Source organism: Anopheles cruzii, chromosome 2 (assembly GCF_943734635.1).
Source record: "Anopheles cruzii chromosome 2, idAnoCruzAS_RS32_06, whole genome shotgun sequence".
Lineage (NCBI taxonomy): Eukaryota > Metazoa > Arthropoda > Insecta > Diptera > Culicidae > Anopheles > Anopheles cruzii.
In genome coordinates, this window is record NC_069144.1 from 3,732,554 (window position 1) to 3,759,200 (window position 26,647).

Below are 26,647 nucleotides of genomic sequence, written 5' to 3' on the forward strand. Positions count from 1 at the left end.
AGGCGGAAAACAGGAAACAAATCCGCAGAAGCAGAACCATACACGCGCCGGCGCTCGCGGCCCTCTATTATTTCTGCCGCCGAATGTGCGCGGAGTATAATTAAATTGTTGTTGCGGCTGTTGTGGAAGTGAATGTCTGCGGCCTCCGACATTACACCTTTATGTGGTACAAAGGCTCATGTAGACCGTCTTCGTTTGAAGTCCGTTTTATTGGAACGACTTAGCAATTTGGGCATTCCAAAAAAGCAAACGCATTGATCGAAGTATTCTAGTATCTTCCCCCATGGGCGGCAAGGATGGTTCCGGAAAAGGTTCAGTCCGTTGGCCATTCAGTCACCCGCAAGCAAAGGGCCGCGAAACAACTTGGCGTAATTGGCCACCACCGGCACCACCTTCCCAAACGGATGTTTTTTTTCCAGCGAACCTAGCGAAGAAAAGTAACATCCATCGCAAAAACCCGGGCCAGCTGAACGGAAAGTGAAACTTATGCCGTACGTTTCGTGACCAGCCATGCGGACGAAGCAGCCCGTATGGTTAGGGTTGGCGATGTGTTAACTGTACCCAGAGCGCATAAAGTAATTGGCAGTTGATGTTCGTATGAGTGGCTCAAATTTAGTGGGCTTGGGAATGGCGGAAGACGGAATTCGCGTGTGTCGCCTGCCGTGCTGAGTATAATTCGATAATTGAAGAGAGTAATCCCAGAAATGCCACCATCAAATCGGGGCCAGCGCCCCGCTACGCAAATACCGACCAGCAGTAGCAGCACCAGTCAGTGTCCCTTCCCCAGATTCCCCAGGGGTGCGGAGGAATGTGCGGTGCGTTGATGCGTGATGGCAGCACGCATCACAATTAGACATTGATTTGTGCGCGCCCTCCCCGGGGAGGGCTGCTACTAGAGTTTGCAGGGTGATTTCACGTCGCACCAACATGGCCAAGTAGAGAGCAGCGCAGCCAAGTTGTTGGTTGGGTGCGGCGGCAGTGGCCGTGGCGGTGGCGTGCATTCGGACATTGATTGATTTTCTACCCCCGGCAACGTGGGGGGTCAATGGGCGGCCGGGAAAACGGTGAAAACGTTCCAAAGTGAAGCTCGGAACGCTGCGTTGCGCATTGCGTTTAAAGTGCAATCTGGCTCTGGCCAGAAGCCGGGCAATCTTCCTAAATTAGGCGTCATTTCAGAATGCACCCCCCGACGACGATTGGCATTCTTTCCGAGAAAGATAAACACCGACCGATGATTGCGCTCTTGGTAGCGAAATTCTTGCCGGCTTCCCGAGACTTGGTGAGAGACCATGGTGGGTTCGGCTTCATCGTAACGTCTCCATCATGAAGGCGTCGAGTGAGTGGTCCTTGAGAAAGTGCCAAATGCCGCAGTGAAAGATAAAATTAAGGCCTTCATCAGAAGAAGCACAGGATTCTTGATCCGAGACGGATCTTGAGCGAGGAAAAAAGACCTTAACTCGGATGAGTTGTGTTTTAATTAAGTTTAGTCGGAGACGGCTCCGACGGGGAACAGAATGCTGCAATTTGGGTTTATTTATGCATTCACCCATTGTTGGCTTTTGCGGTCGTCCTTTTTCGGGCACTCTTTGGCTGGACAGAACCGACTGGTATTAGCATAAAGGTTGTTCAAGATGTTCTGTCACCATCTTGTGCCACCGATTAGAGCGAAGCATATGGGGGCTTCGGGGCCACGGCAATTGTATAACGTCAATTAGAAAAGATTGTTCGAAACTCGAGAGACGGCTTAGCAGAGAAAATTTCAAATCAAGCTCCATCAACACCGGCCCGGGGGCCCTGTAACATGTTCCAACGAGCTGAACAACGAGCGCAGATATTTTTTTTTCACGCCATTTGTGGAGTCGCATGTAACACATTTTCTCTCATCATCGTTCATTGATTCCGAAAATTCGTGCAGGAAACCAAAATTAAATCTTTGAACCACACGCTAATCGGGACCGCGCGAACGAACCGGACCGGACCGGACCACGAAGAAGCATAATGTTCAGGGCAGCATGACAGCAACTCTTTTCTCTCCTCGCCAAAGGGTTCGCGGCGTCTAACACACGGCGCCTTTTTTCGTCGATTTTCTTATTTTAATCCCAACTTTCGATTCGAGATCGAGATCCTGTTGCACCACGAGTTCCACCACAGCACAAGTCACGCCATCACAATCCAGAGCACTTTACTCACGTTCACCGAACTGTGACTCGAGCTAAAGACGCACCCAAAACACACACACGTGCGCACGAATGGACAATTGATTTCCCGTAAGCGTTGTGAACAAAAAAAAAAATCAATCTCGCAAATACACAAAAATACGCACGACCGGTGAGCACGTGGTGATCTTGCGCACGCGCGCGTTACTCGACCGTTGGCGGAGAACTGAAACGGCGCGCTGCTCGTGGGCCGAACCCAAGCATGGAGCGTCGGACAGCCCTTCCCATTTCGGCAACATACTGTTCGAAAACATAGTTTTCGGGGGGCGCATCGTGCCGGGTATTCGCCCTCCGAAGTGGCCATCGTGTGGGTGCGGACACAGCGAACGCACACACACGCGTACATAAATTATCAATCGGCGCGGCGCGGGGGGGCTTTCGCTATCAACAAACGTGTGCGCGAGTGAGGTTCACCAAACGCGAGGCTGGCTTTCTATTGGGCATCGGCCATCAACTCGGCGTGGTCCGGCGACATGCACTGGATGATGCGGTGTGCAGGTGCATTCCCGGCGCGCATCCGTAATGTGCCATCGCGGACAAATCGGTGGCCAGTTGGTCGATAGGGGTTTTTCCTCCCATCCCGCCCGCAGCAGAGGGCGTTGTTTCCACTTTCGACGCACGCACGGCACAACAAAACATCCGACTGTGGTGTGGTTTGTTTATTATTATTGTGTGTTGTGGCGATTCGTCTGGCAACAATGTGTTTACCTTCAGCCATAGGTACGTTGTTGTGAAACAAATTCGTGAGGCAACGCAAAAAGCAACTGCTTTCGTTCTATTGCATTCCGGACGGCGCAGGGCCGCCTTACAGGGTTGGGCAATGTTTGCGCGGGGGGCTTTTTGCAATTTTGCAAAACAAATCGTTCGGACACGTAAATTTGGATTGCGTATCACTTGACTGGTGCGGTGCGCACGACCCGATGCCGCCCCCAGGTGCCGATTGGATCGTGAACGTTTGTCCGCTCAACATGTCTCGCGTCGTGTCCGCGCGAAGTAAAAGTGCATCGGGGCGTATGCAATTTCCTTTGCGTGCCCGGCGTGTGTGCGTGTGTGTGTGAGTAATTAAAAGTGGCCAGGCCAATGCGCGCGCGCGCACACACGCCGGATGGAAATCGAAACTGGCGCATCCGGCGCATCGTGTCCGGAAGTGTCATGCGTGTGGAGTGCGGCGGAATTACGCCAATCATTCACGCCAACTCAACGGCACGCGCATGAGGTGATTTCGACAAGGACTCGAGAGGTGCTGCTTGTGTCCTCATTGAAGGCTAGCGGAGATTAGGTACCATTTTAACAAAACGTGTGGAGCTTTTCTAACATTTAATGAGCGTCACAAACTTGAACCCCACGTGCCGTCACGTGCCCTCAATAAGCAGCCTTACAGCAAAATAACGAGCCGATCGTTTCTCGATGATTAAGAGCTCAAGGTAAAAATGTTGCTTTTTGAAACACGTTTCGTTAGATGGTGTCAAACTAATTTGTTTGGAATAAAATATAAATTCAGAAACAGGCGGACATACGGTAATTTGCTTAGGTGTACAGTATGCTTAGATTGCGATGGTTGCCATGTTGGGATTGACTAAGCGTAATAACATCTAGTAGGCCACAGACCAAGGAGTATTGTGGCGTTTATTTTCTACGACCTGATCAAAAAAGTTTTTGTATTTTAAAAATCGAAAGCATAGCGACGGTGCTGTTGAATATCAAACCAATTATTCCAATAACTAACGATCCATCGACCCGCACAACACTGTCAATTCGTACATTGAACGGAAAAGCTGTGCAAATGGCCGACACAAAACGGATGCGTGCAGCAATGCATTGGGCACAGGTCGTCGCCTGCTAACTGGTCATCCATATCCGTCCATTCTCGTCCCCAGCGATTCCGAGCAAATCATTTCCCATTTCCCACATCGGTCCCCATTGGAAACGGGTTGTGTTAAAGGCCAAAAATCCATCCGAAAACGAAACGGAAGCAAAAAAACCGACATCGTTGTGAACCAGTGAAGCGCACGCTGACGGGCAGTTACTTCCGTGTCAAATTTCATGTATCATGAAGACGTACGAAGAATATTAAAACGAATCCGACGGAGGCGGTTGGGTCGAGTTGGTTCGTGTTGGGTTCTCGTTACTGAGTAATCGCATACTGTCTCTTTATTATGTGTTTTCATCCAATTGGGAAATAATTTCGAACATTCACTTGCTTTATTTACCTTGAGCAGAACTTTTCAGTATCAAGCCCAAGGATACTCGAACGGTAGATACATCGAAAGAAATAATTTAATATCGTCCGCTCGAGCTCAGTAATCATAAACCGATCAGAGTGCAATCGCCATCAATCAGTTTCCCGTCGGGGGTCACCGTCACCGGGGGTCCACGGTGCCTCTTGTAAGAATTTAAAAATCAATGAATCAATGTCCAAAGGTGAAATACTCATTCGCCGTCCCCGTCCCGTGTTGGTGACCATCCCGCGTAACTAATGGCGGGTACTTGAACCATCGTATATCATTGGGACTTATTGGATTGAAATACCGTGTGGAGCGCGGAGCTTCAAAAGGTACCGCCGGTTAACGTGGGCGAATCCTGTCGGAACAGTGCGCGAGGAAAGACAAACCGGGAGTCCCCATTAGCCTTAATCCTGACGTATAAGCAGTTTTAATTGGAGGCTCTGCTTTGCTGGGGCGTAACTCGCTTTTCGAAAGGAGGAACTCTTTTGCAGACTGACCGACCGCCCGACCGGACCGGAAACGTTGCCACAGCAGTACTAAAAGTTGCGAGTCGAAATTCGAAACTAAATTTGCTAACTTTTCGGTTAGCAAAGAGACGCCAAGACGCCGGAATCAATAATAAATGACACAACCCATTTAAAGCTACGCTTGTTCATTTTTCGTCAAATAAAAAACCATTTCCCATCGCCGAGCATAATAATTCAAAAAGTTTTGATTGCTTCCAGTCGCGCTGCCCGAGGACGGTAGAACCATTCCCCGTAATCAAAAGCGTTCAGCTTCATTTTTCTCCGACGCTCACGAGGGACGCTTTCCCCGGGCGCTGCGTGCGTCGGTGGGTTGGGGAGAGATTTCAATTTCCATCACTTCCACCTGGCGCCGAAACTGGTGCCATTGTCGAAAGTCTTGACACCATCACCATCCAGCAGCAGCACTCTAGTCCGGCGACACCGGTGATGACCAGGCACTGGTGCTCTGTGACACCTTCTATCATCCATTAAGCATTAAGTGGTACCATTTGGTATGGCCAGTCAGCCAGCCATCCTGCGCGTTGGTATGCTGCACTCGGCTTCCATCAAAAGCTCATTCCACCGGTTCGGTCAGGATGAAGTTCCGGGACAACAGTCAGTTTCGAGCTCGACAGTCAGTACGGGTTAGACGGAAAACCAACTTGAAGCGATGGTCTTTGTGGAGGTCACTTTCTGACAGTGTTACGGAAGACAAAGAGCACGGAGTAGGTGTAGGTCGGAATAGGGCTTTGGGCTCCGGGGTTGGTAGGAAAAGTCATCTCCATCGAGAGGTGGTCATTGATTTTTGTTCGAGCATCAACCGTCGTCCTGTGCAACATTCCAGGTGGAAGGTCAGCACTTTGGTGCCTTTAAAGTTGTACCTCGCCGGGCCGAATAGTATCCCGCTAGGACCGTCATCAATCTGGCATGGATCCCCAGGTTTGGTTCAAACATCAGGGTGGTGTATGACTTAAACGAGTTTGCATTTCAACGAGTTCATCGAAGGGAGTGGACACATTTGCAAAGGTAAAGGGGAAAACCAGGTAGAGCTGCAGTGCACGTGTGACGTTAATTGGGTTCGGATGTAACCATTCAACGTAGTTCCGAGTGCAGTCCGCGAGTGAATTTGCTACTTTTTTTAGCCCAGCCCCAGTCTCTTTTGGATTCTGCATACTGGCATTGCTCTTTGAATTCTATCCGTTCCCAGGTCATTTTTGACAAACGGTGCACATGAACGGTGAGCGCTGATTGGATTAATTGGACTGTGGAACCCGTTTCGTTACCAACCATTCAATTGTGTTGGTTGAAGCATCAGGAACGAATCGAATTCAATCAACTGCAGCAACTGAACCTAATGAAGGTCTTTAACTTTAAAAACTTTTTAGAACATTCAGTAAACATTTCGCTTAGATCCCTACTTGAATATGAGAGGCTTTATATAGGAATACGGCAGAGGGATTTACTTTCGGCAACTCTTATGACTCCTCAAATGTGTGGGCCGTCTCTATCAACAACCAAACATCAGCGCTATCCAAGGGCAGACCACTAAAAAGGACACAAAAGATATAAAACCAAATCTACCAATCATACAAAAGAATACTTTTGCCGGAGGGCTCTGTTTTTTATCGCCTCCGGAGTCTCGCTCTGCGAAGATGTTGCGGAAGATTTTACAACACCGCACCGCGGAGCGCAGCTAAGGGTTGAAGTGTCAATAAAAGCAAATTTCGAACAAGTGCCGATTTGTGCCAAAAAATCAAGTATCACATCGGCATACAAATAGGCCTCTTTCGGTGTCCAATTGTGTCGTCTGTGTCGGAGACCCGACACAGGCCGATGGATCCTTTCTGTTGTGGTTTTCCGTGGTTCTTCTTCAAAGTGCGTCGTCGCTGAGCGGCATGAGCCTTTTGTTATTTTACCTTTAACAAACATTCACAGTTCACCACACACACACCCGGAAGCCCGGGGGTACCGGGGGTCGGAAAGGATGAGGAGCGATCCCTGGGGTAGGATTAAAATGTCAGCAACGGAGGCAACTTGGGAAACTTTAGCGAGCTTTATAAGCTGCCGTCGAAAGTTTGGATGGCGCGTATCGCGCCGTGAACGCGACGCGCGTATCGCGACGTCTTGTTATGGGTTGGCAAGGTGGAGAAATTAATATTTAATTACTCCCTCTCTCACAAAGTTCTGACCGTTTCTCGCAAAAACATGCTCCGCACACGAAGCCCTGGTTGGCAGTGGACGCGAGGTGTAACGAAGTAGACTCGAAGTTCGCGCCCGTAAGTCGACACTTACCTCCTGTGCCTGCAGTCGGAAACGGGCCTCTTCCACGGCATCCTTTTTGGTCGTTAGTCCCTTGTCTCGCAGCGATGTTCGTCGCACGGATTGTGCTCTGTTGGAGTGAAAAAGCGCAAAGTCGCGTTAGTGGGGGCCGCCGCTATAAACCATACCAAGGCAAGTGTTTGTCGATTTAGTGGCGTGGTTCGTTTTAACTTGGGGGTATCAAAACACCGGAACCGGAACTTTGAATTTGGGCTTGTACATAATATCCCGACGTTCGCTTCCCGTGGAACCACGGTTCGGTTTTCAAAGGTCACAACCCAGTGCCTGGTGGGACAATTTGTTTGCTCTATAATCCGATTATTCATCAAACGAGCAACGTGATTGCGGCTAATGAAATTAATGGACAGAAAGCGTCCCAGTCAGCACCGGAAGACTGTTGATGGCTTCAAGCTAACGCTTTGCGCAAACCTTACAGATGTCAAATCATTCAAATATTAATCTTGTTTCTTGGGAAGTTTTCGCTCTAGTTTCGCTTTTTGTTACCGTTTCTCTCAATCAGGAAATTGTTTTAAAGACTTCTTTTTTGAAAGGCTTATGTTGCTCCCAAACGAACTAATCTTAGCGGAGCGGATACTTCGAACTGGGTCGTTTTGATGTGTCGTTCCGTTTGTAAGCACCGAGTAAATAGTATTCCATTATCAACTTTGTTTTCCTTCCGAACCGCAACACGCGTTTTGCCTCAAACTGACCTAGTGTTGTTGCTCTGCGACCGTCGCACACGTTTGCGTTGCGCTTCGGCCAATCGTTTACTCTCCTGCTCCGTCTTTAGTTGCTCTATTCGTTCTCGAATTTCAGGGTCTTCGCAAATATCTGGTGGACGAGAGGGGAGGAAAAACAAGTCGATTAGAAACGTAGCACCAGCAGCATGCATGGGTTCGTTTGTCACTCTTACCGGAAGGAGTTTCGTCATTTTTATTTTTGGCATTCAAATCGGCACCGCTTTGGGCGAGCATCTCCAGTACCTCCAGCTGTTGGAATGAAAGGGGTTTAAAATTAGTTGGACGTAATCCGATAGCGGACACGGTTCGCGCAGAGTTACTTACGTGTCCCCAGCAAGCGGCTGCATGCACCGGCGTCCAGAGATCATTATCGACGGCATCGGTCGACGTGTGATGCTCCAGCAGGAACTCGACGACCCTCGTGTACCCGTTGGCCGACGCTATGTGAAGCTAAAACGGAAGGACATTATTGAAAAAAACGAGGCGTAAGAGAGCGACCACAGTGTCGCTGGCTTACCGGAGTGGCACCCTGCAGATCCGGGACCTCCATGTCGCCGCCCTGCAGTGAAATGTCCTGTAGGTCGTGCAGCATCTGCGTCTCGGTGGCTGCTCGCGTTTCATCGATCAGTTCCTGCGTGACGCCCCGTTTGGACATTTCCGCCTCGATGTAGTCGAGCGCCTCCTCGTCGTCGCAGATGTCGTACGGCATGTTCCCGTCGGCGTTCACCGCCAGCAGGTTCGCGCCCCGTCCGATCAGTATCTTGACCAGGTTGAGATGCCCACAGGTGGCGGCCGCGTGGAGCGGTGTCCACCGCTCGCTATCCTGTGCGTTCACGTTGGCACCGTAGTCCAGGAGGAGGTTCAACATCTCGGCGTTATCGTCGATACAGCACTGGTGCAGTGCCGTCAGGCCGTCCATATTCGTTGCATCCGGCGTGACACCTTTCTGAAGCAACTTTGCCACCTACGGAGAGACGAGAATGGAAAAACAAGGATTAATAGAAAAGGTTTCCTTATATTTACGTCCGAATCTTTACCCGTTGCAGCTTCTAGAGCAAGCAACAAAGTAGCGGAAACAAAAGCACACGGGCGCACCATAATTTTCCCGTTTCCCATAGCCGATAATGACCACTCGTTGTCGGTTCTCATGTTACCATCGTAATAGCTACCCTCCGGGGTGCGGTCAATACATCACACGGCACGAAAAACACGAGCAATCTTCACGAACGTTAGCTCATCATCATCATCATCATTTTTCGTGACTACGGCTACGGCCACGACATTACTTGACAGACACGAATCACTCACGTCACAAGCCACGCTCCGAGATTTTTGTGCTGCCGAGAAGAAGGTCAGCCGGAGGCGATGGTGTTTATCCGGCACTGCAAAAAGTCAAGAGTCGCGAGGATGGCAAAAGAAGAACTCCACATTTCGGTTGCTACAAAGCAAAATGTCGAGACCGGTGTCGAGAGTGGCACCCGGCGCAAGAGAGATAGAACACATACGCCGGATGCCGGATGCCGGAAACCGACAGGATTTCTTCCCCACGCTCGCAGTGGAGTGTTTTCTTGCGGAGGGTACAGCGCGGAAAAGGTCCAAAACTCGAAAGGGTTGGCAAACCGCCGGTGTGGTGCTCGAGCGAAGTAGGCAGAAATTAGATTCCGCACTTTCTGAACGATGACGATCCGACGTATCGTTTCGCTGAAAACAAAGTTACCGTGGAGTGTGCGCAGCTTGCTGCGTTCCAGTGGCGCGATGTAGTCATGTTCTAGCAAATAAATGCCAGTCGTTGAAATGTGTTGATGACGCTGGCTTCATGATTTCAAGTTGGTTCGTCTCCAAATAATCTCTTGGCCCTAATTAGTGGTAAAGTCGAACCACGGGTACGGTCAGCAAATGAAGATGAATGGACAATCAATATAAGCTGTCCATAATCCTTTCCAACAAACAAGTGAGATAGCCCATTTCATTCCCATTACACACACCCTTGGGCCGCGTGTTGACAACCGTCCGCTGACAACGAGGAAATCACTTCGAGCACTATAATTAATAGTAGGTCGTCTTATTCCTCCTTTCTCTTACCAGACTACCTCGAAGCCTGCGTCCCCGGTCGGAGGGCGTAAACCTATGTATAACTGGCTGCACCACAATGCTTGATGAGAGATTAACTCGAAAGAGAGTTCGAAATGTTTACAAAACAGGAAAACGATGCTACCCACGCCAGAGTTTAAAGTATGGCGGCAATCTGTTCGCAATGCCTCTTTTTGCTTTTATGGTGCATTTATGATTTTATCTCCACCTTTCGGTGGCCTATCGAAGGCTTCGCTTTATCGTCGTCGGGGGGACTTACCTCGGCAATGTCGTTCCGTGCAGCCGCTTCGAGCAGGACCACACTATCCTCGAAGGTGATGTGCCGCTTGTAGGAGCTAGTTTGCGTCCCCAGCCGGTCCCGGCTGCGCTGTGCCTTGAGCCATTCCTTTTCCTTCTGTTTGGCCACCTTCAGCTGCTGTGCTCGGCGCCTGGAACGGGAAAAACCGTTGGCTGCCGTTAGAACCGAGTATGATGATGGGGAGCGGGGACAAAAAACAATCATAATCATGATATCGTCGCTACTTATTGACTTCCTTAATAGATGTTCAGGTTTTCCTCTTTTTTTTTTTGAAGAACTAGTTGGAGTGCAATGCAATTTTTCCCGAGCACGACATAATGCCATTAAAGGCACATCGTTAATGGAGCGCTCGGAAGCAAAACTGCCTCTCGGTGGTGACCGACCGAGAACCGACTGACCGAGCCATGCCAGGTTGACGGTCACAACGGGTTAATCACACCTTCAGCCCTGCTGGGGGAACTACCGTCCAAAAGGAGACGATGACGATGCCCCCGCAGTGTTTAAAGCGCCTAGAGGCCTTGCTAGACCACACCAGAAGCCAACGTCCAGCCCGATGGTCACCGTGGACAGATAAACGGTCCTTGGACCAAATTAGTTGCCGTGAAAGTGGAGAGAAGGAGACCAGCAGCAAAACCTCCTCGAAATACCGTCACCTTTCTTTCGATTTTCCTTGCCACAAGGCCAAGGTTTGCGACCAACGAAAAAGAGAACACCGCTTGGAACTGCCGGTACTTCGACGTCGGAGAGGACCAGGACCTTCGCGCGTTAATGAGCTCCAAACGGTTGGCGTAGGTTCGTTACACACTCTAGCATTGCAGTGACATTAAAACAGAGCAGGCGGTTCAACTCTAACCTTCTACAACGCTGCTGGCGTGGCCTGCTTTGCTGGGTCCTGTAAATGGCTCCATTATGGGTGCAGCCGGCTTACAGAGACCCGTCGTCCGGAGCGGTTGGAGAGCTAACGGGTGCTCGTTAATCCGTTTTCCGAGCGTATCCTTGTAAGTAGGGTTGTTTTTAACGGACGTACTCAGTGTCCTCTGTACTCTTAATTACGGTAATGAAAGTAACTAAACGTTGATAACCACATAAAATAGCGATTAAAATGCAGCTTTGAACAGAGCGTGATTAAGCGATCAAAGCCAATAGCCAATGCACGCTAGAGAGTCCTCTTTTGTTGGGCTGTTTTAGGATACAAGTTTTCCACTATGGACTGAAGGTATTAAAATTAACACTATGGCCGCGGCAGCACCGAATTAGCCAAATTAATCTTTCATAATGTTGTGGCTTCCCACTTACGACACATATTTAAGTACAATTAACGTTAAACGGTGAGCATTCATATACACCTCGGCATTCCAACAAACGGGTTGCGGTTTCGCTGCGCTGCTGAGAAGCACGCGAACTAATAAATGCTCCGCCATAATCGCCCGCTTGCGAACGCTCTATGCTGGAAAATTAAAAAAAAATTGCCCAATAAATTGGCCGGCAAACGGAGTGCGTTTTGGAGCATTATAAATTTAATCACGAATGCGTGCCCAGTCTGCGTGCATGCTCACGAACTGCCGGGGGAGAAGCGTTATCCTTCGGCCACACTCTCGAAATACTCAGCGCGGAAATGATGTGTGAAAAGTATCGATCGGAACCGCGATCGATAACCGCCGCGGTCCGTCCGTTCGCGAGTGAATCGATTGATTGGAAATGGTTTCCCCGTTTCTTTGCCACCCCTTTGCAAAAGGTGTGAAGCCGGTCAGTCGTTAAATCGTTAAATCATGCACAGCACAGGAATGGATCGTGGCGCGATGCCCAACCGAGAGGGGGGTCCGCGATGACGATGGAACGTGAAAAGCTTTAAGCTTTTGTGGCTCAGACGCGGTAATTTTAAATATTCAGCTTCATGACACTTTTATAAGACGACGGTTATTCGAAATGATGTTGGTCAATAAACTTGGTTCATCGCCGGTGTGTCAGACGAAATCAGATGAATCGGTGAATTGTTACAGCGCGCAGCGTGCTGCCTGTCCCCGATCGAAGCGGCGGAGTTTATGCAGCATCGGAATGCCAAGGGTCGGTGTCGATTGAAACCTCGCCCACCGCCCATTACAAATACTGCTACGCCAATGCCAGGCTCTACAAATGCCATTCATTTTGCGGCTCCCTGCTGGTGGCGACTGGAGCATTTGTGGCGCAAATCTTAATTGTGTCAATATCGCGCTCGTTCGGGATTTGCGCTCGATGATGAAAATTCCGGTCAGAGGTGAACCGAGTGACGCACTTCCCATCAGATCTCCTCTACCGTATGTCCACCTTTAAGGCACCGCATCGCCGATTGCGTATCGCCGAGCATAAATTATCTACCAATCGATTACTGTTGGCCCCAAAATCACCCCATAACGCCCCGTGCACGTCACGTGAATACATTTCAAGCACGTTGGTAGACGCGTGATTTATTAGTTTTAAGTTACATGGCAGTAAATTTGCAACGAATGGATGACTGATGGGTCCATTACGTTTCCGACCACCTGGTTGCAATGAAAAAAAAAAAAAAATTATTTACATAAATGTTAATCAAAGTGAGTGAAATCAACTCACATGGCCACCAGTGAGCAAACATCGTTGGGCAATAAAAGTTCGCTCACATGTTAAGCCTCTCAACCTCAACCGAAAATAAGGCCAATCGCATCAATCGAAGCGTAACAAATTTATTTCGCACTCAAATATGCTTCAAATGCAGTCTCTGCACACGGCAGAGGTGCGTTAAATTATTCGTTCCCCAGTGTGATGCACTTTTTTATGCCTCGAACCATCGAGCACCATCGAACCATCGTTAGAATCCGTTTTTTTGTGCGCCCCGGCAAACACGAAAACACATTGGCAACCTCATCATCATCGTTCGGACAGCATCGAGTTGAGCATAGAAAAAACAGAAACGGATAAAATAAAATAGCACCTGTCCCTCCCCGATAGACAATGGTCGAAGGACGCTGTTGCAACAAATTGCCGCCATCGCCGCCGCCGCCGCCGCCGAAGAAACAATCGAACATCGGCGCGTTGTAGCTTCACTATTCCATTCAACTGCCAGCCAGCGCGAGCGACTAGTGTCATGTCATGCAGCGCACTGCCCCCGATCGGACCTATTGGCACCGGTAAAACCGTTCCCCGCCTGAAATGCATCGAAGCAACACTAATTGCAATCATAAACCGTGCAGGTAGACCCGCAGGACCCGCGCGTTGGAACCCGCCGGCTAGTGTAGCATCTCCGTTTTGATAATTGGAACTTTTACCACTCCATCCGACGGGGCACAGGGGCCATGGGATGGGTAGAGCATGGGTTTTTGGAAATCTCGGCCGGTCGAACCAACCTGCGACGTGAGCGCTTCGCGTATGTCGGTCATCCGAACGGGGTCCGTGCTTGAAACATCACCCAACTAACAATGCAACAATGGCAAACAAACACAAACGGTCCGGTTCGCGGAATATCGCGGGTCGCCCGCGACTAGAGCGCGGCCCTCGCTCGGGTTGAAATGAAATGGAACGGAAACGAAATGAAACGAATCCAAGCGGAACGTGATTTGGGGAGAAAAAAGGTGGAAATAATGTTTCTCTTCAAACGATGATTTCGGAGCAAGCAGAAAAGCTCTGCAAGGAGAAAGCGCGATGGCGGAGGGTTGAGTCTTGTGTCTCCCTGAACACCATATTTTAGGGTCTTTAAAAACAATCAACAAACCCGGGGAAGTCCAACGTTCTGGCAAATCAAAAAGTCAATAATTAATTTAGGGGAAAACAGGGAGACCGGTTTTATTAGTTTTGCCCCTCCGTTGGAAAAATGAAGCGCCCGATAACATCCACGCACGAGTTCGTCGGAAAAGCCGAAAAGCTAACACAATTATCAATCAACAACAAACTTTCGATGGGAAACGATAATTCCGGATTTTCAGGACACGGAACGCAGAAACTTGAACTTGAGGTGGCGTGCCGAGGGCATAACCGTAAGGGGGGCCCGGCTCGAGGCCCCGCTCTAAGGTCAACTGTAAGGGTGGCGCAAAAAAGGTCACGGTGCCGTCACGTGACGTTGAGGATGGGTTAAGCTGAAGTCGAGCGCGGAAAGTCAAACAAATTGCTAAATTGTACGACCGAAAAAGTGGATTCGAAACAGAGGGAAAGTAAATAAATTTCTTAGAAGTGTTCGCTTTGGGCAGAAAGCTGATCCCAAGAACGTCTGGCCGAAAAACGGATGTTTCCGATCGAATGTGTACCTAAGCGTTTCGCTTAAAAACAACACGGAGTGTGTACGTATTTACAAGATTACGAAGAATGTGTGATTATGCAAATATTGACAGCAAATTTTGCATCACAAACCAAGAGTGGATCCAAATACTTTATGGGACACTAGCAGGCCCGGCGAACTCTGTTTCGCCCCAGAGGCAATGGGCCCCCGGTGATAGGAGCAGTCGGTAACGCTCGTCCCTGTATCGCAGCTGGCCATGGGTTCGATTTCCGATTCCGGCGTTCCAGGGGGGTTGGCGCGGGACTAACAACCCGGCCCGTAAAAACGAATGTTTAGAAAGAGTATCAGAGATTAACATTGTCGCTGGTTGGTGCAGGCTAAAACCGTTCAACGGTCGTTGTCCAATAAGAAGAGAAGCACTTCATTTCGTCAGCTGATCTTGGAATTACTGGCAGTGTTTGGCGGAAATTTCAGGACAGTAAAATCATTGCCCGTCCAAAACATCTCGCAACATGCGCCAAACATCTCGATTATATACGTCATTCAGTTCACGATTTGGCGCTGGCATTCCTAATTGTTAGCTGGTATCTCCTTATTCACCTGAAGATCAGGATTGCTGGAATTGACACGAATCTTCACATTTTTCCCCAAACAAAACACGGTACGGTACAATTTCACTATTTTTAAGTAAATACTTACTGGGGAATGCTTCCCTACGATTAAAATTATTTCCCGAAAAAGCAAGTGTTTAAAATGAAGTATTCAATATTATTTCCACGCACGTTAATTTTTTTACGACGCGAAGGATGAAAGGAGATATGAGAAAGGAGATCCGCCTTTGTCGCTAAACAATTGCTCACAGTGGTGGATCGCGAGAATATAACTGAAGGCTCTCTCACTGGCTGACAATTTGCCAAACTATTCGGCGTTTGCGAGAGAGTGTAAGCATACGCAAGAGAGAGACAATTGCTTGCTGTTTCGCTCTCTGTCTATCGTTTGTCGATGCCGCCTCAGCGGGAGAGATCGCGTCGACCTTATTTGGATGGGGAAAGGGGAGGGGGGGGGGAGAAAAACACATTGTGCGTATTGTGGCTTCATTGTGACGCGATCGGATTATAAAAAGTATCCTATGTTACCCCCTTGGATCTTAGCTACCTCCACACCAATTTTCAGCCAAATCGGTTCAGCCGTTCTTGAGTTCTGAAGAGAATAACAATAACGCGGTACTCTTTTATATATATAGATTTTGGATGGTCTTAAGGGCTTTCTGTTGCATCATCACCCAAACGACCGCGTCAGACATCGTTACCCGTGATAAATACAAACTCTCTTAAAATTTGTCTTTCTTAAAAATGTTAACCAATTTTTAAAAGATATTAATTTGTTTTCCCGCAAAACCTAAGCTCCAAACGGTACGCTTTACTGAGAGATAGCATCGATCTCGAAGCATTTTTGCCACACTGTGTATTAAAATGTTTCGTTTTCGGTGCTTCCACCACGCGTTGAATGCGTAATGGAGTGTGGAAGCGGCAGAATGTTGACATTGTGTTACTCGGTCACTTTTTACAACCCTTAAAGTACAACCTAACACATGCCTGACAGATTCGCGCATTCATATTTCCTCAAACGAGCCGACTGCGCCATTTACTGCAACATATTAAATGTGCACCACCCCCCGTGAGGTAGTACGGAGGACACCGGAGGGAACTAAATACTTCCTCTTTTTCGTCATCGCAAATTTTATGATCGCGAGCGAAGAGCGCGCGCCAAAAGGATGCAGCAAAAAATGGCCGCCGTCGTTAAAATCCCAAACAGTGCGCGATGGCTGTTTACCCTTTGCGAGCAAAATAAAAATCCATCTTTTTCTCTCTCTCTCTCCGAGTTGCCGCTCCGCCGCTAATCATTAAGATGATCGTAATGGCGATGACGGCAATGATGAGTTGTTTTACTCCACAAACGGGTGAATGGCGCGCGTCATGACCTTTAATCCGCTTCGGAGGATCCGGACGTGATGATTGAAATGTTGTGCGGGGTGCGCTTGCGACACTGCGGATCGGTATAAATATTTTAACATCTTTCGGTGGGAGAAGAAGAAAAACAATTTTCCTTCGCTTGCGCCGAGTGTCACCACGACACCCCGTATGGGGCGCTTTGGGAATGAATTAAAAATGCTATGCCGCTTCCGCGCCACACTGTCTCTCTCGAAGAGACGCGTGGCGCGACCGATAGTCTTGTGGCGATTTGGTTGGTGAAATTCGCCAACTTCTCTGGTGACAAACACACACCCAAAGCAAAAAGGAAACTCCAAGTTCATTTCCAAGTTTATAAATAAAACATAAATCAACCGACGGGACGGTGTGTGCGTGAGAAGGCGAGAAGCGAAAAAAAAACATTACAGTAGGCAGAGCAAACTGATGACGATAAAATGGCGCGTGCAGTAGTGTATGTGCCCGAAACATCCGGATTTTCTCTCTCTTCATTTGAGTATCCTCAAGTGGCAGTTTTTAATCGGCGTGATCACACCGACGACCGCATCGGGCGATAGCAACGGCCAATTAACGATTGTCCAACAGATGGCTGATGAGTGATAAACATTAAATTCCTAAGACGGCAGCATTGAGTGAACCGACGTAAGGCCAAGCAACTCCTTGACACAGCCGGAATCCGGGAGCGAACGCTTATGTTGCTACAAAGTATTGACGAGAGTTGTACGTATCATCATCGTTCAAGAAACACTACCGAGAGCAACCTTCGGGCTGGGCGTACATTGCAACGACGTGTGCAATCACCACTTGGAACCGGTATTTCACTTGTTTACGTTTAATTACGCATTTGGGTAGCGCATCTCCGCTCGGGAACGGTATCCGCGTACCGTTTTGATGCCTTCCCGAGTGTGCTGAAGAGTTCTCGTTGCCGTTAGCCCGTTGCGAGCGTCCCAAAACAGCACACTTAAGATGTTTGCCCATTCGGCCCAGCCGGTGTGGGAACACGGGCCTTCCCAAGACCAAACCAAATACCGGCGTGAGCAAGAGTGAGCTTTTTACGGTCTCCGGATCGGCGGTCTGCCTCCGAGCAGCACCTTAAAGAATAGTGTCTAAGGTTTGTAATTTATCTCCGAAAACGGCTTCACGGCAACGTAACTCTTGCGCGGGTTTATTAGGGCCAAGCGTTATTACCTTTTCCCCGGAAGCACTCGGACGGCGGTGCTTTAAAGTTATTAAAGATAATAATCGATCAATGATCATGCGGCCACCACACGGAGACGCGCCGGTGTTGCGATTGCCGAACTTTCTAAACTACTCTGACGTGATACCAACCCGCCCGCTGACGGCCCCCGTTGATGTTCGATGATCGATTTCCCTTTTATGTGCTTAATCGATTTACTTGAAGTAACCTCGGCAATAAAAATCGGAAACTGGAAAGTTCATTAGCTACCAAACCAACGGGAGGTGCGGTGTCTTTACATAAAACTCCTCCACTGGCGAGGCGACCGATATGCTGGCTGGGTGCTGCAGTCAAGTCGCTCTCGTTTGCGCACAACTCGAGATGAAGTGGCAGGCGCACTTTCCATAGAATACCATTTTTAATCACACGATCTATTAAAGTCCCGACTCCCGAGAACCCGTTTCGCCCGTTGGCACCCAAGGTGCCCCAACGGGCGATGAGACAAAACGGAGCATACCACGCTTCGCTAATGACACTCCAACACGGTGTGCACGGGCCCTTGCCGTGTGGCCCGGAGTGAAAAGATAATTTCCGTAACAGCCGGCGAGCATGATGTCACGTATTTATAATGCACTTACGTCCCCCGGTGAAGGTGAAGAGCATGGCAGAGGCTATCTAGTGAAGGTTGCGATACCGTCGCCGTTGGGGCGAGGTGTAGAGCAAAAACAAATAAATTGTCCGCTCCGGAGCTCTGATAAGCGTGAATTGGAGCGCCAGAGCATACCAGCGCTGAAGAGGGTGACCTTCCTCCACTGACAGGCTGGCCAGCTCAACTAACACCGGAAGAAAAACTCTGGCCGGAGCATAGAAAGTAAAGGTCGCTGTGTATGTGCGCTTCATTCAATATCTTCACATTACGAGAGGCCCACGTTGGGAAACAGATGGACCCCAACCTCCTATCCGAGGGCCCGTGTCAAATTAGGTGGGTAAAACGTGGAAAGTTTACGAGTGTGTTTTTGCCTGATGAAAGCTGGTGGTGAGTGTGGTGCGGACAGACACGTCAAAAAGCTTGGCGACACCATGTGGACAGCTTGGAGAATGATGTGATCTTCACACCAAGGTGGTGGAAGCATTGGTTTGGGGACACATATCGCAATAAAGTCGTCCGGCACGTCGCAGTGCAACTTTTGGCATCGGGAGTAGCATATCGTTCACCCCAGAGCACACTCTATAAAATCGTTGCGAAATGCTTCAACCTGATTGGTTGAACAATGCGTTCGGGTTTACATTACCGGGTCGTCAAAGGGATCAATAATTCTGCTCCACGATTGGGTGATGCTACAGCGAATGATGCCCGTCAATCGTTCATCGATGAAATCGATGATATCAGATATTTAAAACAGCCGTCGTCGGCAGTATTTTGTTTGCCTTTACAATATTTAGTTATCGGTAAAGATTTTCGTGCATCGCACGTCATAAATAGAACAAAGAGTGTGTCAATATCACACGTCAAAGTAGTGCGCTGTGTTCGGCTTTGGGGGAATCCAGTTAACAATACCAGGGGCCACGTGGTTGAAAGAATTAAACAATTCAACAAAGTTTGATAAGAGTTCACAGTTATTCAGAGAATGCCGAATATTAGTGGAACTCCTTAGCGAGCGAATCAGTTATTAATTTCTAAATGTGCCCAACAAAGTTCGAGAAAGACAACAACGATAAAATAGTCATTAATAATCCTCCAAACGATATTTTAGACTCAACGTCCTTCAATTTTCTGTCTAATAAAACCGCGCACTAGTGTGCAGCCAAAAAACTTATCATAGTAGTCATATTTTTGCCACACAACACGAAGTGAGCTTCAGCATAAATCTAAGAGGGCCGGGCGCGTTGTAAAGTGTCCCACACAAAAAGTGTCGTTTTTTGCCGAACTACAAATGGTTAGATCTTTCTCAACTGCGGTGGAAACAGCCGCTTCCAGTTTTCCCAGAACACCATCAACTGGTCCCCACCACCCGAGGGGATGTTTTGTGCAAAATGGACGTTATACGGAAGCATCGCTCTTGTATCGCTGCCGAGAGAAGAAGACCAAAACACCCCGTCCGGGTTATAAATCTGTTGCTGCGCACACACACACACACAGGCACACCGAGCGCTATCAGGAACAGGAAATTCCGGAAACGGGTAGCAAAAACCAAACCAACAGAATGATCTGTTGTAAGCCGTCAACTAAAAAAGCACATTCTTCTACGTTCTTGCAGCAGAGGCGTTCTTAGCAGGCGGTGGCCGGCCGCCCAGCGCCCAAGGCAGAGGAGAAAAAGCAAGGACGGGACCGAAACACAATGTGGCTCTTGTGTCCGGGGGATGTTCACTTCCGTCCGAGGCCCGGTCGTAGGGTCCTGTACGGTTAGAACGGCCAGATTTTCCTGCACCCAGCAAGTGAAGTTATGCACTGTTGAAAGAGCATCTGCTGTGGGTTGCACGATCTCGGCATCTAATGGCGGTCCTTCCGGGCCCAGAAACCTTCTTCCGGTATTTGTCACTTTCGGGTGCGGCACCCTACGTTTTTGTAAGGATAGCTCGGGCAGGACCACAGCAAGCGGAGCGTAGTAATGGCTGGGAAGTGAAAAGCATGCCCCGCGCCCTGAGGGATGCATCCTTCAGCGACGGCAGATGTTGCCCTCGGTAGACCGCGCCATGATCGTTATGATGCACGCAACAATAATAATGATTTTACGAGGTGGTAAGCATCCTTCGCACGGAAGCAAAAAGACTTTCCCTCAGAAGAAGCTTTTGGCGGCCGCGCGCTTAAAAACCAAAGATTAATTTTTATTTCATCACCATCTGGGGTCCCGTAAGCAATTGAAGGAAACAACAGGACAAAGTACAGACCGGGTGGATTACTTATTTAAACGTTGCCGCTGCGAATGCTGTGCGCGAAGGCTCTGCAACGCCACCACCGGAGAGGCTCGTAAGGACGGAAAAATGACCATCAGCATCATTGCGCGGGTCTTCTTATTTGTGAGGCCATTATTAAAAATTAACGTTGCCCACGGTGTGCGTACGCGGAACATGCTTAGTTAATTCTGCCGTTTCTTTATTACCGAAAAGGAAGGGAAAAAAGTTTTCGTGTTTTAATCAACTTCCAACACGACCGAGAGAAATGAGACTTCTTTTTCCCCCACGGATCCACACCCACGTTTAGCATCAGAGCAATGTCCAGGGAAAAACAAAATAAGTTGTGAAAACAACCCAACGCACACCCGTCGTCGACGAATGGGTTTGCCAGAACAACCGGAGACCGGTTTCGGAGTGAAAAGTGTCCAGATTCGCATGGGTCGAGTTCGAGTTGTTCGGCTAAAAAAGGGTACCGTTCGATCCCTGGCGCCGATTTGGGACCGCCGGATGTTGCATTATTAATGTGGCAAAAAGGGCGTATGTTTGCGACCTCCGGCACTCGGATTTGAAAGTCCCAGAAAGACCACGCCGTGTGTTGCTATTTTAAAAATTTAAAAAAAGGTCCAAATGCTGAGAATGATTAGGTTCCATTCCCTCATTTAATTGCGAAACAATGCAAGGTTCGGGTTCTTTCAGAATGTTATTAGAAAGAGGTCAATGAAAGTAAATTATCACTAAATCCGAATCCGCCCCAAAATTGGCCTTCAAAATTATTGCGGTCACGGCACACACCGATGACAGCTCGTGCTCGATTGACCTCGCGGCCCCACGCGGCCCGTTCTGATTCCACCTTTCAACACTCGAGTGGCGCAAGACGCACAGACAGGACGTCGTCCGGCGAAGAAGTCTTATTTTTAGCGGATCTCCGCTCGGTTGACAGGCACGTGACGGGTTGCTGACCACAGATCATGGTGGTTATCGGTGGTCGGTTCACACGAAGGTTGGCGTTTCGGCCACAGGATTCTGGTATTTATTATTATTACTCGAACGGATAGGGCCATATTAAACACCAACGGTTACAGTTTTGCTTCGCCAAGTTGATTAACTGTCAGCGTTCGAACTGACATCGTCGTTGGCATAGAAACCGACAACTCGATGCAGCGCAGATGAACGGACGATTCGGGCACAGGAAGGTCCACCCGATTTTCGGTTCAGTAACAAGCCGATGCTAATTGCTACGCCAGACAGTTTGGCAGTTTGGCATGTGCAACGGATAGAAAAAGCGTGGCAAGCAAAATACAGCTCAAGTATGATTTAAATCAACAAATGGCTGACGGTCAATCACTGGGTGCTGCGGCTCAGAAAGGGTATCTACTTACGGCTTACGGAATCTTAGCTTCTAATACGCTCCCCTAATGAAATTGATTTCAATTGCCGTACCTTAAGGCGCTGGTCAGACGTTTTTAAAACCACATTGAATGTGGCCTCGCTCAACCACAATTTATGTAGAGTATCAGCATCTATTTAGAAGTAGAAGTAGAAGAAGCTTAAAAGCCAAAAAGCCATAAAGACACGGTCCATGCCACTCGTATACTCGAGTAGTTAATTAAAATTCCCCCCAAGTGCTCTGGTTGCTGGAGCCAAAAAGAATGGCCGTATTTTCTTCTCCCGTTCCAGACTGTCCTCTGTTTAATTTCCACTTATTTGTACTATCATTTGCAGGTGACGATCGGGGGGCATCCGGGATTCGGATGTGACCCTCCTGCGGCCCGAACATTCAACGTTCGTGCTAAACCAACACGGTGCAGGAAACACTAACAGCCGCCCGGTGTCCTCGCCCCCGGCGGCGGCTGGAACTAACGTGGAATAGTGAGCGGGCGAGGATAAATTAGCATAATTACGCTATCCATTATCCCTCTGGGCTAGTGAGTGTGTGCCGCTTAATGAGCCGCTCGCCGGGCGGTTAACCGTACATGAGCAGCAATATGTTACATTGGGCCACCAGAGTCCCTGATCTGATCGTGTTTAAAGTATTAAAATAATTGTTTTCATTGTGTTGCGTTACTTATATCGCTGGCATGCCTTTCCACGCTGGTTTTTCGATCGGCCACGATGGCCGCCACCACCGAAACCACCGCCGCTCGCTTCCGGAACTCGGTACTGCATTTGGGCACTGAGCGGACACTGCTTTACATCAACAAACTAAACTCGACACTCGGCTCAACGTTCTCGTTGCCGCTTCGTAAGCAAGAAGCGATCGAACATCGACTTTCGGTCGGTTTCAGAACGATACGATCACCAGAGAGGAACACCTTCGTCAACCGATGCACCGCTGCATTGGCGAGAAGGGGATCTCGAAAGGGAGACTGCTGCAGCAGCTTGTTTCCCGTTGCACTACGCACATACACACACACGCACGCACACGGTGCGAAGGACGCACTCACACACGAGAATCGAAAGATCGTAGAGACTACCGAAGCCCGCCCGCAACCGGACCCGGACGGAACTGCACTAAACCGGACACCGCCCGGCCACCGGCAGAGGGCGAAAGAGCGCGGACCGAAATCCGACTCCGGAACGACCGCGGGCGCAGGGGGGGACGGGGTGGCACAAGGGCACTTTTCCCTTAAAACTAGCCACCACCAGCACCACCAGCACCACCAGCCGAAAGACATTCGCGCCCGAAAACCAACTCTCGATTATCGATCGACCACGGGGAGGCACCACGGGGGAAAAGATGAGGTTGCTGAGGTGGTCTCTCGGCATAAGAAACGAAACGAAGCCAGCAAAATATTAGCCGGAGAGGTCGGAAAGTTGGGTGAAAATAGAAACGGCGCCCCATGAATGTATGGATGAGCCAGCGAGCAGCGCACACGTGGGTCACGCCGGAAGAAGAAAGTCTGGTCGCCGCGCCCAGCCGACGCGAAAAAGAAACAGGACGCCGTGTGTGTGTGTGTGAGTGTTAAGTAAAGAAAGAGCGAGTAACTAAACCTCGGGCCGAAAGAGAGATGCAGCCCGTCGTCGTCGGGTGCAGGCGCCGAAGATAACTGCACTTTTCGTATGATAAAAACGAAACAAAAAACAACGGTGCCGCAACAATAAATAAAAACCCGCCACAAACACACGAGGAGCACGAGGAGCAAGGCGGCGAAACAGCAACAACATAGGGTAGATAAAATAGGTAAACATGGAGGAGGGCCACCGGAGTGCTATCCCCCTAAAGGCCCCGAGGCGAGGTAATGGAAGAGCTGTAAATAATTGGCTCGGCTCACGAATTAACCCCGAAAACACCCCGGCGCGTCACGTGTTGATGATCACTTTGCTCGATCCACCAGCCGCCGCTGCCGGCTGCTAATTGTGGGTTGTGGAGTTTTAAGGACCTCTTCCGTTCACAACAAGGTAGGTACTTACATGCGCGCCAGATGCAGCCGGTCCTGCGTGGAGAGATGCTCGACCTGAGCCATCTCGGAGACTAAATCCGAGTGCTCCATTCTGCCGATGTCGAAGCTCAGCTTGCGACTCCCGCCACCGGCGGCGCTGCTGCTGCCGAACCTGCCCGTCGAGGTGCTGCTGCCCGCCGACGAGAAGCGGCTCGCGGGGGCCGCTGTTGCGGTGACGATGATTTTCGCCGCCGTCGCTTTGGCCGTGTCGTGCCGTCTAGCCTATGTGACACCCCCGCCCGAAAGCCTCCTGGCCGAATCCCACCTACAGAACACACACACACTTAACACAGGGACACACAGTCACCTAAACGAACACCATGTCGCCGTGCGCCACGTTTCTACACTTGATCGGTCACTGGATTTCTCGATTTCCCGGTAAGTACACTAGAATTGAGGAGAAAAGAAATTAAGCATCTTCCTAGGCCCTTCGTCGTCGCCTTGCTTCACGTAGCGATGCCGTGATGTACTTCGGCTTCGCTGCCCTAATTTATAACTCGTGTGCTGTGGCACACAGTCACACACTTTGTGGTGTGTAATGTGATAATTGTTGGTACATTCTTCTCAGTGACTCGCCACTGCCAATAACGACAGCATCACTCCGTCGGGGATCCGTCTTGTGGGGACGACCACAGGAAGCCATTTTTTCACGGGGAGGTTTGTGGTTTCGAGACGGCACTTAACACTTCAATCACTTGCTTGCGTTAACATCGTCTCGACGGCAAAAGTTTAGCTCAACCGATATAAATTTGAACGATACCCCGATTGGAAAACATTGTGCCGCATCAGCGTATTGTGAAGTTCATAAGATGATGTGTCTGCAAAAGAAGGGAAAGTAAAATACGATTAGACGGGGTTAGGTTGAAAAAGTCGGGTATTTTGTGATGATGACAACGCTCATGAATCCCCAAAACATCAGAAATCGGGTTGATTCTCATTACATAAATAACACTCAATCATATAGGTACCACGCTCTCGTAAACAAAAGCAACAAAAAGCGAATCAGTTAACGTCTTCTTACATAAGTAAGTACATAAAGTATCTATATTTTTGTAATTCATTTGCCTTTAGCTTCTTTAAATTCACGTGCGCTAATGAAAAGGCGTCAATTAACACCCTTTTCCCGCTCATTGGCTCCGGGGTTGCGTGCGGTGCAATAATTATTTAACCGTTGGAACCGTTGGTTAAACTGAACTCAACATCAAATGTTCCGACCCACGAAAGCGGAGAAAACTTCCCAATTTTCGGTCGGCGCCACTTTGGAAAAATAAAACAAATGATTGCAAAATCGGTGCAAAAGCATGCAGCTCAACCTCAACCGGCGCTACTTACGCCAAAATAGCCCCTCGCCTTACCGAAGCCTCCCCTTTTCCGTGATGAAGATCAATCATCGGCAAACACTCCGGTATCGGGCGGGGCCCATCATCTCCCATCATCGCTTTCCACATTAGCACACCAGACCGCGGTTCGTGATCGTGAGGCGGACGGACGGTGCTGTTGATATATTCATTTGCAGCCAACCACCAACCCAATTCCTCCTTTCGACTGCGTTTTTCGGTCGACAGTATTTTCCCTCCTGATGCCCACCATTAACACCGTTAAGCGACGGCGACGACGACGATGAAGATCACCGCGGTATTTGGGCTGCTCATGGGTTTTGGCTGCTTCCTGGAGCGTGGAGTGAAGAGAGCGCGAGACAGCGCGAACGGTAAACGAGAAAGAGTAAAAATGCAGTCACATGTGGCGCGGCGGCCGCGCAGCTCGGTGGGTTAGTCTGTCTTCACGGGCGTATCACTATGCGTGTGCCATCCGTACAGTTAAGACGCGTGAAACGATGGTGATACTGGTTGATGGGCGATAGAAAATAGGCTCTAAATCGTGATGTAAAACTTAGTTAAACTTAGTAAAGAGAAGATATTGTTAACGAACACCAAAAAGCAACCATTGTGATAAAGTGATACAAAAGGTGATAAAGTGATGCAAACAATCACAGTGAAAGATAAACGTGACAAAAAAGAAAGCCTCGAGTTCAAAAGGATGTAACATAAAGGAGGCAGAAACGAAACATGAGTCAAGTATGTAACGGTCAAGAAAGGTAAGTCGCGATTGTACTGATTCGTGTGGCATTTGCTCAATTACCTTTTTTATTGTTTTAGGAACGTAATCGAAACGTAACGAACATAATATTTGCCAACCGTCCCAAACGAGGAAAAACATCAAAAACGAAGGAAAACGAGAATGGAGAAGCGTTCCTTCGAAATAAAGATAACCAAGGAAACCTGTCGCGGAAATGGCCAAAATAGATGGCACCTCCATTTTCATCTTCTACCGAAAGTCAAAAATACTACGCCCATCAGGACTTTTCGAAGCTCGGTTTGGTAATTCAAAACATGAGACGGCGGCGCCGGCTCGGGGCTCGGGCACAGGCATATCAAATTAACAAAAACCGGTGTCGAAAAACGGACCCCAAACGGAGGATGGCACAGACTTGCCGGCGAGACAGATGGATAGTTGGAAATGATCAAAC

General features: G+C 49.0%; 1 protein-coding gene across 1 annotated transcript in view; it reads right to left on the reverse strand.

Moving 5' to 3' along the window:
- LOC128274959 (protein phosphatase 1 regulatory subunit 16A) overlaps positions 1 to 24,252 on the reverse strand; it is a 28,194-nt gene extending 3,942 nt beyond the window's left edge. The window contains exons 1-7 of the mRNA XM_053013317.1: positions 24,092 to 24,252; positions 10,357 to 10,525; positions 8,524 to 8,970; positions 8,331 to 8,456; positions 8,180 to 8,255; positions 7,977 to 8,097; positions 7,240 to 7,336 (exon numbers count right to left, since the gene is read on the reverse strand). Coding sequence (XP_052869277.1) covers positions 7,240 to 7,336; positions 7,977 to 8,097; positions 8,180 to 8,255; positions 8,331 to 8,456; positions 8,524 to 8,970; positions 10,357 to 10,525; positions 24,092 to 24,171 — 1,116 coding nt within the window. The 5' untranslated portion in view covers positions 24,172 to 24,252. The remainder of the gene's footprint in view (positions 1 to 7,239; positions 7,337 to 7,976; positions 8,098 to 8,179; positions 8,256 to 8,330; positions 8,457 to 8,523; positions 8,971 to 10,356; positions 10,526 to 24,091) is intronic.
- Positions 24,253 to 26,647: the final 2,395 nt, after the last annotated feature.